The sequence below is a fragment of the Schistocerca piceifrons genome, chromosome 2 (assembly GCF_021461385.2).
Source record: "Schistocerca piceifrons isolate TAMUIC-IGC-003096 chromosome 2, iqSchPice1.1, whole genome shotgun sequence".
Taxonomy (NCBI): Eukaryota; Metazoa; Arthropoda; class Insecta; order Orthoptera; family Acrididae; genus Schistocerca; species Schistocerca piceifrons.
Genome location: NC_060139.1, coordinates 111,570,071 through 111,583,494, shown reverse-complemented (window position 1 = coordinate 111,583,494; position 13,424 = coordinate 111,570,071). Strand labels below are relative to the sequence as shown.

At 37.5% G+C, this 13,424-nt stretch overlaps 1 protein-coding gene across 1 annotated transcript in view; it reads right to left on the bottom strand.

Moving 5' to 3' along the window:
- Positions 1-10,773, bottom strand: part of LOC124776277 (NADH dehydrogenase [ubiquinone] flavoprotein 1, mitochondrial) — a 41,609-nt gene extending 30,836 nt beyond the window's left edge. Inside the window, exons 1-3 of the mRNA XM_047251181.1 lie at positions 10,619-10,773; positions 9,365-9,435; positions 2,835-2,979 (exon numbers count right to left, since the gene is read on the bottom strand). Of these exons, the coding sequence (XP_047107137.1) occupies positions 2,835-2,979; positions 9,365-9,435; positions 10,619-10,667 (265 nt within the window). The 5' untranslated portion in view covers positions 10,668-10,773. The remainder of the gene's footprint in view (positions 1-2,834; positions 2,980-9,364; positions 9,436-10,618) is intronic.
- Positions 10,774-13,424: the final 2,651 nt, after the last annotated feature.

Genomic DNA, 13,424 nt, shown 5'->3' with positions numbered 1-13,424 from the left:
CCCCCCCCCCCCCTAGATCAGTGGGTTTAATTTCCAACCAGGGCTAACAACGCTACGCAAGTCGAAGCAAACTAGCTGGAAAAATTGTACTGCGAATAAAGTTTTAACTTAGGCTTCTTCTATTGATTAAAGGCATGATAAACATGAAACTGTGGAGACAACATCTTAGCAATGTAAGGTTTTCCAACAACGTATCATTCACACATTGCTTTCCAAATTTCTACGAAATAATTGCAAACTCGATTTTAACAAAAATTACAAAAATCTATCACATACAACCTGATGTTAGAAAATCTGTTTTCCAATGTGTGCTAACAATACCTGAAAATGATGGACAAATATGAGGAAATATACCATGGCAACAGACTACATCCTAGCAACCTGTTGTCTGGGTTTGGTTGCATGTGGTTTTTATTTTTAAACTGACAAGCAACAACTCACTATAATGCACTGGTCCACGGTGGTGATGTCACTAACAGATCAAGAACATGAACTGACAACCTCACCAACATAGGGGTCATGCAAATAACTGTGCAATACCAGCCACGGGTGGGTTTCTTCATCCAGGTTCTCAAGACTGTAATTTGTGAACTGTTAATGTTGCCGAGGATGAAAGCAATATAGTAGGATATTATGTCGATAAATAAATAAAAAATACATGCAGCTAAACACGATCAACAAGTTGTTTGAAATGTAGCCTGCTGCCATGGTACACCCCCTCCAATTTGTCGGTATTTTTCAGATATTGTTAGCTCATGGCTGGAAAATCAAATGTGATTTCCTGGTTGCCTGAAAAAAAGATTTTCCACAATTAGACTGAATTTGATGTATTTTTGTAATTTTTATGAACATCAAGTTTGAACTGATTTTGGGTAAATCTGAAATGCAGTACATGAATGATATTTTGTACTGGAAAACCTTAAGTTGCTAAGTTGTTGTGGATAAAGCTTCACGTTTATCATCCTTTTCATCAGCAAGATATAAGAAGCCTAATTTAAAACTTAATTCACAGTGTGAATTTTCAAGACAGTTTGCTTCAATTTATGTGGGACTGCTAGTCCAGGCTGGAAATTAAACCCACTATTCTGGGGAGAGGGGTGGCGGGGGTATCAAACACATTTCCAATGAAACTGGTATTTGTGAAAGAACTGTCTAATATATCCATTTTCAGCTTTTCAAAAAAAAAAAAAAAAAAAAAAAAAAAAAAAAAAAAAAAAAAAAAAAAAAACCCACCACATTTTCAGCAAATTTGTAGATTATTGGAGAACAGTAGGCGAATGAAATGTTTTGTTCCACATCCTTATGCAACCGAACCTATTGCATATGAAGTTTCATGTTCAGTATGCTTTTACTCTCTGAGATAAGAATTGCAAAGTTTACATTTTTTTTTCATGCTGCGTGACTTTTAGGCACAGCTCCGATTCAAATTATCTAGCATTGTTAGCCTGCACTGGTTGATCAAATAAACTTTTTTCGTTTAAAACCACTGTCTTTCTAATGGGTCCAATTTGGGAAGTTTTACAGCCCACAGTTGGTTTTTTTTTTACAAAATCTTCAACTTTGCATTTAATTTATACAGTACTGGAAAGTGGCACATAAATGAAACTTTACATTTGAGAACCTCGTGTTGTTAGGTTACTACATGCCAAGTTTCCTGTTCGTCATACCGTTAGTCCCAGAGTTATAAATTTGAAATTTTTTCATGCAGTTTTGCCTATGAATGAAAATGGCTCGTACAATTCTTTTCATTGCAATTCTTAAGAGAACAAAAAGCTCTACAAGATAGCCAAATTTCATTTCTTTTAACAAAATATTACCTGAGATATACAGCCAAAAGCCACCAGAAATTCTCACTTACTCTGTGTGAAGTCGTGTTTGAAGTTAAAGTGACTGTATGTTGGTCAGTATTTCTTTTCATATAAAATTTCACCAAAATCCGTGAGCAGGAAAATGTTCTGAACGTAAGGCAATTTGACATGGTATGACCCACAAGAGTCATTCATTCCCACATGACAGTAAATAGAGAAATAGAGGAAAACAAAATCATTAAAAAAGAAACTTGGACACATGTAGGAGGATGGTTGACGTATTGAAAATGGAAATCTTAACAAAAAGGACAATGTGATATCTTCTGAAGTGCACATTGTACCTATGCATCATCACCACCAGGGAGAGGGGGGGAGAGAGAGAGAGAGAGTTTCAGTTAACACATGGACCAGACAGACCCATGGTGTTACACTAAACTGCATGTGGAGGAAACTCACCTCAACAGATATTAAGAACAAAACAGAAAAATATCCTCTCGTAACAAGCATTTACACAACTGTGTTACATGCTAAATACGTTATGGAAAGTTCTGGCAGATTGTAAATAATTTAGGAGTTAAGGCAACAATTAACTGAACAGTAGATACATTGAGTCGTTGACTGGAACCAAAAGAAAAAAAAAAAAAAAAATATATATATAGTTATGAAAACTTCACTATCTTGTACACCCCTCCTCCCTCTCTCCCTGGTGTGTGTGTGTGTGTGTGTGTGTGTGTGTGTGTGTGTGTGTGTGTCACTTCTATTGTTCAGAAAATTTATGCTTGTTACCTTAATTTCCAAATTATTTACATGCAAAATAAACAGATGTAGTTGATTACATTATTTTACCAAAATTAACTGGGTATTTAATTCCCTCCATAACTGCCTGTAGATGGCTACTGATAGCAAACATTCACCCACTCAGGGCAAAAATACCTGAGTGTTGCTCCACTTTATTATTGGTTTGGCACACATTTCCTTAATTAGAGGTGGAAAGAAAACTGAAATTTCTCCGCACAGAAAACTCACTCAAGATCCAGTCAGGTCCATTTACTAAGATCTCCTTTGTCTTGTACCAATCACCACGTTTCAATGCACCCTTCAGCCTCCAGTCATGTCGACCATACAAGTTTGTGAAGATACGATCTTCATCAGAAAGGGGTCCGTATTTGCTCTGAAATTAATACAAGCTTAAGCCACTCAAAATTACACATCTACATAATTAAAGCAATTACAAAACAATTTGTAAGCAGAAATGGCTGAATGTGAAGGATTAATAACAATAGTGGAACATTTGTGAGTCATAAAAAATAGTTACCAATACAACCGAATAGAATATGAGAAACAGAAAGGAATTCCGTTCACTATAATATGAGTTTTTTTTTCCCACCCGCATACTAACAGTAACTTTTTTTAACGGATTTAGTTCCCCATCAAGAATGATCAATGTCTCGCATGCTGTGGTGGACAACAAGACACTGAGCTGACCATCACATCTTCCAGCAGCTTGCCAATTTTTGTAGAATGTTTGTTTATGCAACCAACTAAAGCCTCTATCAGTGTGACCTACTAGATTTTCTTGTCACTGCAAAATACAAGTCAAGTGACTTAACTAGGTTTTAGTACTTCACTACTTAAAGGTTGAACCAGCTAATCAGATCATTTAGCAAGTCTTGCACTAATGGCAACTGATAAGAAGTAGTAAGAACAGTGAAAACTATGGACCTTACGGTTGAAAGTGTGGGACAAACGTGTTTTTTTGTTTTCCACAGCGTATTCTATTTCTATGTAATGCAGGCTTGAAATGGGCACCATATCAGTCTCAGATATTTTGACTCTTGATGAAATATCTCAAATAGTGGTGTTTGTACTTTTGAACAAGTATTTTCTACTTCTCTCCCATCAGCCAACCTACACTCCAAAACACTGGTTGTTTGTCTACTGCAGAAAGTAATTTCTGAGGTTGACACTAAAATTTTCTGTCTAGACTGTTATACTACCACTCATCTCCAAGGTTTTTGCTGTCATTCCATTTACGAACAAGTAAAACTGCTAGCGAAATACTGGTTAGCATTTTCCACTGCACTGATGTCAGTTATGGAATAACATTGTTGCAGTCAATTTATTTATGTACAGAAAAGAGGTCCTGGTACTGACCCAAAAGGAAATACATACCAGAGTTACTGAAACATATTTTTAACTTAAATTAAAGCTTTGTGTATTTTCTTTATGCACTGCTACAGAGGGCTCAGCAGACACCTCTATGTGAAGTCAGGATAGCTGTTGGAAACCCATGACGTGGCAAAGACATCAATCAAATATTATTAGATCTCAATCATTTTATTCTCAATGTTTGTAAGTGGTCGTCCATCTGCACCCGCCTCAGCTGTTATTCAACTCAGCGGTACATGCACAGGTGAGGTTTAATGATTCCAGTGCTGTGGCAGGTTGCCGGTAAGCAGCTGTCGCTGTTGCTCACCATGAAATGGTCTCAGGCTGGCTACTAGATTGTCCTCTGTCCCACTCTGAATTCTACAATTACCTCCGATGACCATCTATGATGTACCTGATGTTGTCGGAAAACAGTCAGTTCCTCCACAAGTAAATGGTTGGTGGCAAGCAGCATGAATTCACCAGACGAAGTCCATCATCGAGTAAACCTTCAGCTAGTTCATAGACTGTAGTGGGCATCTAGGACATAGATTCTCTACAATATCGTCATCATGAAATCGAGTGCCACTACTGTGACTGCTACTGATCCCAATTACTAACTCGTGATGAGAGCTGAGGTATATTAAGGGAACTGGCGTGAGACTATGACACACACCTGAGTTCGTAATGACCATGTGTGTTGTCCTCATTCTACTATATTCATTAACAGGCTGTTAGCTGCTGTGTCAGTTCCTCGCTATGCTAAGGCGCGACACACTGGCTCACTTCCTGCTTCTGCCTTTGCCTCCGGTATGACCCGAGTTTACCAGTGGAAATGTGAATGAGTTTTGATAAAATTTTTTGTAATGTCTACCCATTACTAGTCTGTACTATAACACGTCCCTCTTTTTATTGTCCCAAATTTTCCCTTTCTTTCACTTATTAGTAATTATTATATACCTGCCTTGTATTTTTTAAGTTGTTCTATAATCATTTTCTGGGTTGCTTCTCAACCTATTAGTTGCTTAATTAATCTACTTTGTAATTCTGTCCTGGTTACATAAACCAATTACACTTTTCACTTAACTGTTTATTAATGTTCATATCTATTCCACAGGTATCCGAGGGTAGTTCACTCAGATGGAGATATCTTACGTTTTATATGAAAATTAGAACAAAGATAATGCTTGTCATTGATACACTGAAAATAACTGTATTTTGTCTATGTTTCTTGTAATGTTGTTCAATTGTTGCAATATTTGAGGAACTGAAATTTGTTCTTTTTCTCAAGTTAAAAATTCATCTAGGGGGTGTAGCAAAGTGGAATTTAAGGCATCATTAATTTAAAAAATTGGGTTCTGTTTAGGTAATATGTGTGGTGGTTCCTCTGGCCAATATATCTTTGGCTGGGATATGTTAATCACTGTTGTGTCCATGATGGTAGCTGGAAGGTAAAATTGTCTTCCTGGTACTTCACATCTAGTTTAGGTGATTGTGCCTTTATCCAATATCCTTGACTTCCAGCTATTACTTATAAAACTGCTATCTTCCTGCTTAGGATATCAGCACTCATATCTGACACCTGGTTTATGAGTTACTTCATAGTCTAACCCAATTTTAACACCATTCTCACTAATTGGCTTTATGGATCTTTCAACTGTAATAACCATTTTAAAGGCATGTGGTCTGTAATCACTTTGAATTTCCAACTGTACAAACAGCAATGAAAATAAGGGGTTCTGTAAATAACTGCCGATATTTTTCAGTTGTCAAATAATTAGTTCTAGCCTTATACAACTGTCTAGAGGCATATGCCACCCGATGTTCTTTCCCACCAACATTCTGACTAAAAATACAACCCAGTTTATTCTCAAACCATGTTCTGCACTCATTCCATTCCACACATCCTGTAATTCTTCCCAACTTTCAATGATGATGGCACTGTCATTGGCAAAACTTTTTGATATCCTTTCACCCTGAATTGAAATCTCACTCTTTGATCTTTTTTTTCTTTGTCACTGCTTTTTTAATGTACACATTGCACAGTAGCAACAAGAGACTACATACCAGTCTTACACCCTTTTTAATCCAAGGACTTCACTCTTCACTTTCCAGTCTCATTGTTACCTCCTAGTTCTTGTACATGTTGTATATTACCTATTTTTCCCTACAGCCTACCCCTATTTTTCTTAGAACACAAACTTTCACCCTTTTACACTGTCAAATGATTTTTTTCAGCTCGACAGATCCTATGAACATGTCTTTATTTTTCTTTGGTCTTGCTCCCATTGTCAACTGCAACATCAGAACTGCTTCTCTGGCACCTTTATCTTTTCTAAAGCCAAATTGATCATCATCTAACACATCCTCAATTTTCTTATATGTTCCTCTGTATACTAGTCTATCAGCAACTTGGATGCATGAGCTGCTAAGTTGATTGTGCGAGAATTCTCACACTTGTCAGCTCTTGCAATCTTTGGAACTGTGTGAATATTGTTTTACGGAAAGTCAAATGGTATATCACGAATCCCATACATTCTACACAACAAAGTGAACAGTCTTTTTGGCACCACTTGTGCCAATGATTTTAGATATTCCAAGGGAATGTTATCAATCCCTCCTTCCTTATTTGATCTTAAATCTTACAAAGCTCTTAAATTATTCTTCTAATACTGGATCTTCTATCTCTTCCCTACTGACTCCTCCTTCTACCACATCGTCAGGCAAGTCCTCCCCCTCAAAGAGGCACTGAATGTTCTTTTTCCACCTAGGTGCTCTCTCCCATGCATTTAATAGTGGAATTCCTGTTGGCCTCTTAATGTATTGTTATCATCCTTGAAACATTTGCAGAAATCGTTCAAACTAAAATTATCTATCAATTCTAGATCTCCAGTACAATAGTTTGCTAGTAGTGTCCCAAATTACTGATCACTCCTTGTCAATGTGCATCCATATTAAGTGGTCTGTAGCAGCTCAATGGTGCAATGACTACCACTGGGTGGTGGGAGCCGCCTTGTTGCTGCTCAGGAGGCACACTAATCCCGCCTAGGGTGACCTAGGTTTGTTGTATGGTGGTGAGGGAGACAGGAGTGACTCCAGAATGTAGTGGTGTAGGACGCGGCTGGAAAGAAAAACGAGCATGGACAAAACAGTTCTTTATTACCCCATCATATTTGGAAAATTACGTGGATGTACTCCTTATCTGTGGTACAGTTTGACATTGTCTTTCCACTTGGTGATGCAGAAAAAGTAAGCATAGCAAACCGACTACGGTCTATGCCTGCTGTCCAGGATACAGCCCACTGTGCTCAGCATTCTGGGCACCAAGTTGGCTGTGACAATCACGACTCTCACCTCAGAGCTGGCAGCTAGTGGCAAGTCTGTGAAGGCATCTTACACTGTAGCCAGTGATGTCCTAGTTGCACAGCAGCAGGTTGTGCCACCCAAGGAGATGAATCCCGGACTGGTGGCAGTGGCACCGCATCATAGTTATGGCGCTGACTCTGAGGCTGCGCTCGTAGAACTCGTGGGGACAATTGACACACCGTAGATGCCATGCATGGCCCTGCCAATGACCTACTTAACTAGGTCAGGGATTTAAATGCATTTGTCTGGCACTGGCTATGCAATTGGAGCCATATTTCTATGTCTGAGTCCTAGGTAATTACTAGTCATTTGGGATGATATCAAGAGAGTAGCAATACTCATCTTTAAGATCATGTAGTTTTTGAATTTATTTTCTCCCATATGGTGTGCTGTAATGCACAATGTCTTTTTGCTCACTGACTGGTACCACTTTTCATTTATACTACAACTTACCTTGTAGCAAGTAGAGTTTTTAAGCCTTACTGTTTCCAGAGCACCCTGCAACTTACTTGCATGTCTGGAAGAATAGACAGTACTAATGATCGCAAACCATACAAAATTAATTCAAAATAAATCTGCTGATTGCAAATATCTTCAAGTCAGCTGTATTATATACAGACATACTACCTGTTGGTTGACTAAAAACTTCAGCTATCCACACATGTCTACTGGACCAACCCAATAGGTAGTATCCCTACACCTAACACAGCCAATGCCAAGACATTCATAGTCAGAAAACCTATTTCAGACTGACTTCATATGGCTGTCCATTGTCAATGTCTATTCTTCCCAACACGAAAGTAAGTAGTAAGTAATATACACCACAGGAGGGGTGGGGGGTGTCCTGGGTGCAAATGATAGTAACATCATTGGTCAAGACTCTCTCACCACAGTCTCATTCCCACTGGTGTGGGAGTCCAGAGTAACGGTACGAACATCAGGCCGTGAATATATGCGACTATGACACAAAAATGTAGACATTGTGACTTACGGAAGTTTGAAATGTCCAATAAAACACCCTCAACCATCTCACTTTCCAATTTTATATTAGTTTTGCTATCAGTTTCAGCATTACGTTATGCCATCTGACCAACTGTAGGAAGATCTCACCTCTTGTGCAGTCACAGAGGTTGGTAGCAAAAGTAATATAAAATTGGAAATTTAGATATGTGAAGGTATTTTGATTTGACACTTTATACTGAACAGCTGATGTCCCACAAACATTCAGTGTAAAAATGGACTTGCAGAGATTATGGAAGTTTGGGTCAGTCCAGGAAGTGTGCACAGATAGCTTAAGTGGTTAAGGCAACCGCTAACAATAAGTGGGAAATCTCAGTTTGAATCCCAGTTTGGCATCAACTTTCACACATCACTAACTGGTAGTATATCTGCACCTAATCCAGTTGATACCCTACGACTATCAGGAAACCATGGAATAAACTAACTTCTTTGAACAAAAATTAGTCCATGTAGAGATTTATAATTATGGGAACATCTAATTTCTCCATATATCTCGGATCAGTGTGGGCAACCCAGCTAACATATGTACCATATATAATTTCCGGAAATAACAGAAGAAAGCTCCTTCAGAAGAGTGTGTTTCTCGAGCTTGAAGGAAACCAGAACAAAAGTATGAGCAATTTCAATGCTCATGGGCAGAGTAAGCAAGCATTAGTTCCCTACACGATGGTATAATTTTGAAGTGTAAAACATATGTCAAGTCTAATTGGGTCATACATTGATACAGAATCCTGGATGGAGGCACAAATAATGGTGTAAGTAATGAACAATTTGTCACACACAGTAAGCTTTGAGCAAGGTTGGCATATAGGCACATACACGTTATAGCATATTGAAAATAAAAGCTTAGTTTACAAACATCATACACCAACTTTCAAACTGAAAGGTATTTTAGTTAATGTAAAAATATATCAATGAGGAAAAAAACTGTAAAGTTGAAGTAAAGTATTTTCATTCCACCTTACAGTAAGAAAACTATATACGACATGTCATGGTCTTTCCCTTTTCTTTCCTTTACCTACCTTTGTTGGTGAAGTGGCTGTGGTGGTGTTGTGCCTGACTGGCACATTGTTAACAACTGATGCAGTACAACCTGCAAAACAAACAGAACTCTTACACCAATGAAGGTATGTATTCAATCATTTTCAGAGGGTGTCTTGATGTTCTGATACCACTCAATGCCACAGACTTGGCAGCAACAATGCTTAACAATAAATTCTTATGAAAGAATAACTTTATTTGAATCTGCTACCGCTGAGTGAGCATCACAGCATAAATATGTGTTAGTGATCTCTATTATGCAGACAAGTGTCATTAGCTGCACAAGAAAAACTCAACAGCTACTTGGACCAAGTAAAATCCTATTGGCCTCATATCATTCAAGGAAACCATAAAATAAATCATAATGACCTGATGGGGGAGTTTAACCTCACATCTCTTAAGTAGGTCAAATATCTTAGTCGTACCATCTTAATAGATTGGCAGAGTAGACTGACCAAATAGTATTTGTTTGCTGCATTTGCAGTGTATTATCAAACATTTAAAACCCAAATGGTAAATAAGGAATGACCATTTCCCACTTCTTATTTTAATCACTTGTATCGTCTCCCCTCAGTTAAAGTTTGAGTTTTGAACTTCAAATTTTCTACTGTTGCTCATATACTACACTTACGAGTCTATGGCAAGTAATCAGCTTTGTCCCTATCAGTTTAATATACCACAAGATGTCAAAATCCGGTAACTTCATTTTTATTCTGGTGCATACTTTGTTAACAATGTTTTTATCGCACATAAAATAAAACAATTCTGATAAAATTTGACAGATAAATTAGGAGTAGGCCTACATCAGTTACAGAATCGTTTCTGTATCGTAAAAGGCGAGCACACATAATGTGTTACATGTCCTGATGACAGTAACAAGATTAAATGGAGCATGAACTCGGCTGGTGGCATATAAAATATGGACTGGTGAACTACAATTTGTTACTGCAAAAGAAGATAAATATTGCCACTACAGATGAATGGTTTATAATAGCATGAGGACTATTATGTAACCCCTTCAAAAATTTCACTGTTCGCGTTCTTCAACTATATTAACAAGGAAAGTCAACAGTTGAAGCGATTACCAGAAGCATTTAATGCTCACTAGTAGCAGTATAGTGAAAATAATCCTAATTAGAATTACAACATTTTCACATAATTAACAGCTGTATCTCGTTGAAACTGATTCAATGATATTACAAAGCAAAAGAGAGGCTTAAGTAGAAGTATCTTACCTACACTACCCCGAAATACCTGCTGCCACCTAACTATTGCTCCAGCCATAGTCCCTCCCCAAATACAATTAAAATTAAAACACAGACAGTATTTTAAACACACAAACAAGGTACTCTGTATAGTTGCGCTTAAGGTTGGCAGGACGGCTGCAAAGTTCGATATATCGATATTTACAATGAAGTTCGACTACTGAGATTTTTGCATAATAAACCAATGATTTATGAGCAATTACTGAAACAAAAATCAGACCTAGACTAGAAACGAGTGATTCATGGCGTACACTGTTATTAATTCTGCAAGTAAGTTAGTTACGTCAATCATACGTGAACGGCGAAGTGATAATATTCTATGACTGTATATAATATAAAGTGTTGTGAAACCCGCCGCGAAAACTAAAAACATCGTACAAGGCGCCGACTTGAAAGCTAAAATGCTGCGTGGCAATGATTTCATAGTTTGTGTAAGTGGTGCGAATGATGTGGGAAGCAACGAAGCTGGTGTCTGCAATGAAGCTTTGAAGAATTCTCTTGAAGAAAATAAGCAGATAAACACGATTGTCGCTACTGTCCCGTATTGCTACGATCTGATGAAAATCTGGTGCGTTAGCAAGGGAGTAAGAAGAACAAATATTACAATTAAGGCATTATGTTCAAACTATGGTAATTGTTCAATTCTAGGCGTAGGAACGATGGATAGAGATCAACACACTAAACACGGATTTCATTTGAATTATGCAGATAACATTATTTGTGTGAAAAATTAAATCAAAAAATAAAAGAAAAGATTGAACTGAAAAGCCTTATAGATAAAAACAGATCGTTCACAAGCGAAAGTAGTCCTACAGAGACATTTTTAGAGGAAAACAGCGTTCACCATGTATATGTGAATGCGAAGTACTTGACAACAACATCGTAAACGACAGTTAACTAAAAATAATATCACAAAACGTCCAATATATTACCAAGAAAATAGAACAAATTGTCGAATTTCTAAGTGTTAGTTGACATCATATTTATTTTGTGAATTAACTAGGGTGCAAAACTGAAGAAACGTGTAGCATTGATTTAAGTAATCATAAAACGGTCATTGTCTATTGTGGGAAACAACAAAAAGATGGGGGTTTTGGTATTTGTGCCAAAAATAATGTCCAGTGGGAAAAAATTGATTGGGTAGACAAACTTGCATGTGAGATGTTTTTTGAAATAGCTGCAATAAGAATAAAGCTTAGAAATAGCAGTTTAATAACAGCTAGTCTGTACAGATCTCCTAACAGTAACTTACAAGAATTTTTCTGTCATTTAGAGGAACGTGTTGACAAACTCTCACCTAAAAAAAACACTATAATAGTAGGCCATGTGAACATAAACTCCTTAACTAATAGTATAAATAATCTTAGATATATTTATTTTTACAGTTCTATAATTATACTCATGTGAATTCAATGCCAACAAGAATTACATATGACTCTCAGACATGAATTGACCATGTTATTACAAACTTAAGAAAGGAAGACCTTGTAGTTAGAACTGTTGAGAATCACATTTCAGATCATAGTGCATTAGTCCTAGAGCTTCTTAAAGACAAAGAAATAGTAGCTGATGGGGACCTATTTACCTACAAAAGAAAACTTGACTATCATACATTGAAGGAAACCCTGACACATGGCACCATGTAGGCCTATATGAAATAGAAGATATAAATGAAAAGTGGGATAAATGTTGTATAACTTGACTATCATACTTTAAAGGAAACCTTGACACACATAAATTGGCATCATGTAGGCCTATATGTAATATAAGATATTAAGAAAAGTGGTATAAATGTTGTATAACATTAACTCACTGCCTTATCAAGCGTGCCCAGTGGTTAAAATACTAAAGAAAACTGCCAGTTCAGTAATCTTAAACTTCCCCCTAACATGATAAAATTAAAGGAAGTAATGAAGGCTTTATATATTCTTTTTAGAGACATCAAACTGCAGTACTTCCAATCTAAATACAAATCCTGTAGAAAAACCTACAGGGAAGCACTTAAAACATTGAAAGCACAGATGTATGCTGAACAGATAAGCCAACCTAGTAATGCTATCAAAACAATGTGGAGTATAGTAAATAAGGAAAGAGGAGGGGAGTGACAATGCAGTTTTGCAATAACATAATAATAAGTGACAATGAAAAATTGCTGAGTGACCTAAAGGAATATGTGAGATATTCATAGAGCAGTTTAGTAAGATGAGTAGGGAGGACCCACCACAGATGGTAAATCCCAGTAATTTCAGTAATTCATTCTTCCTAAGGTGTGTTACAGAATTGGAAATTCTGAAAACCATGCATACAACCACTTGAAGTTGGAACTGATCCGCCATGGTTCTGCATCTCAAGAGGAGTGTATTAGGCAGATAATGACCCAAGAGGATATCGGCGACCAAAGAGCGTCACAGTACCTGCTGCATCTTAGAGGCAAAATCGATGCAGGTCCCGTACGCAATCAGCTGTTGCATACGATCTGGAACACTTGCTTGCCTCCTTCCATCAAGGCGATTATTGTGACGCAGTGAGAGATGTCATTAGACGACGTGGCAAAATTGGCCAAAAAACTACTGAACGCCAAATTGCCCGAACACATTACAGAATCAACTGCACAGAGCGCGAGTACAAGCAACATGGTAGGGTGCGCTGAGTAGTGGCGAAAGTTGATCAGCTGACGCAACAGATTAGCCAGCTGGTAGCGTGTTGCAGCTCCAGTGGAGACGCATCCGGAAAATGGATAGAAGGTGCTCTCTGAGCAGGTCTGTGTGTCACTCGC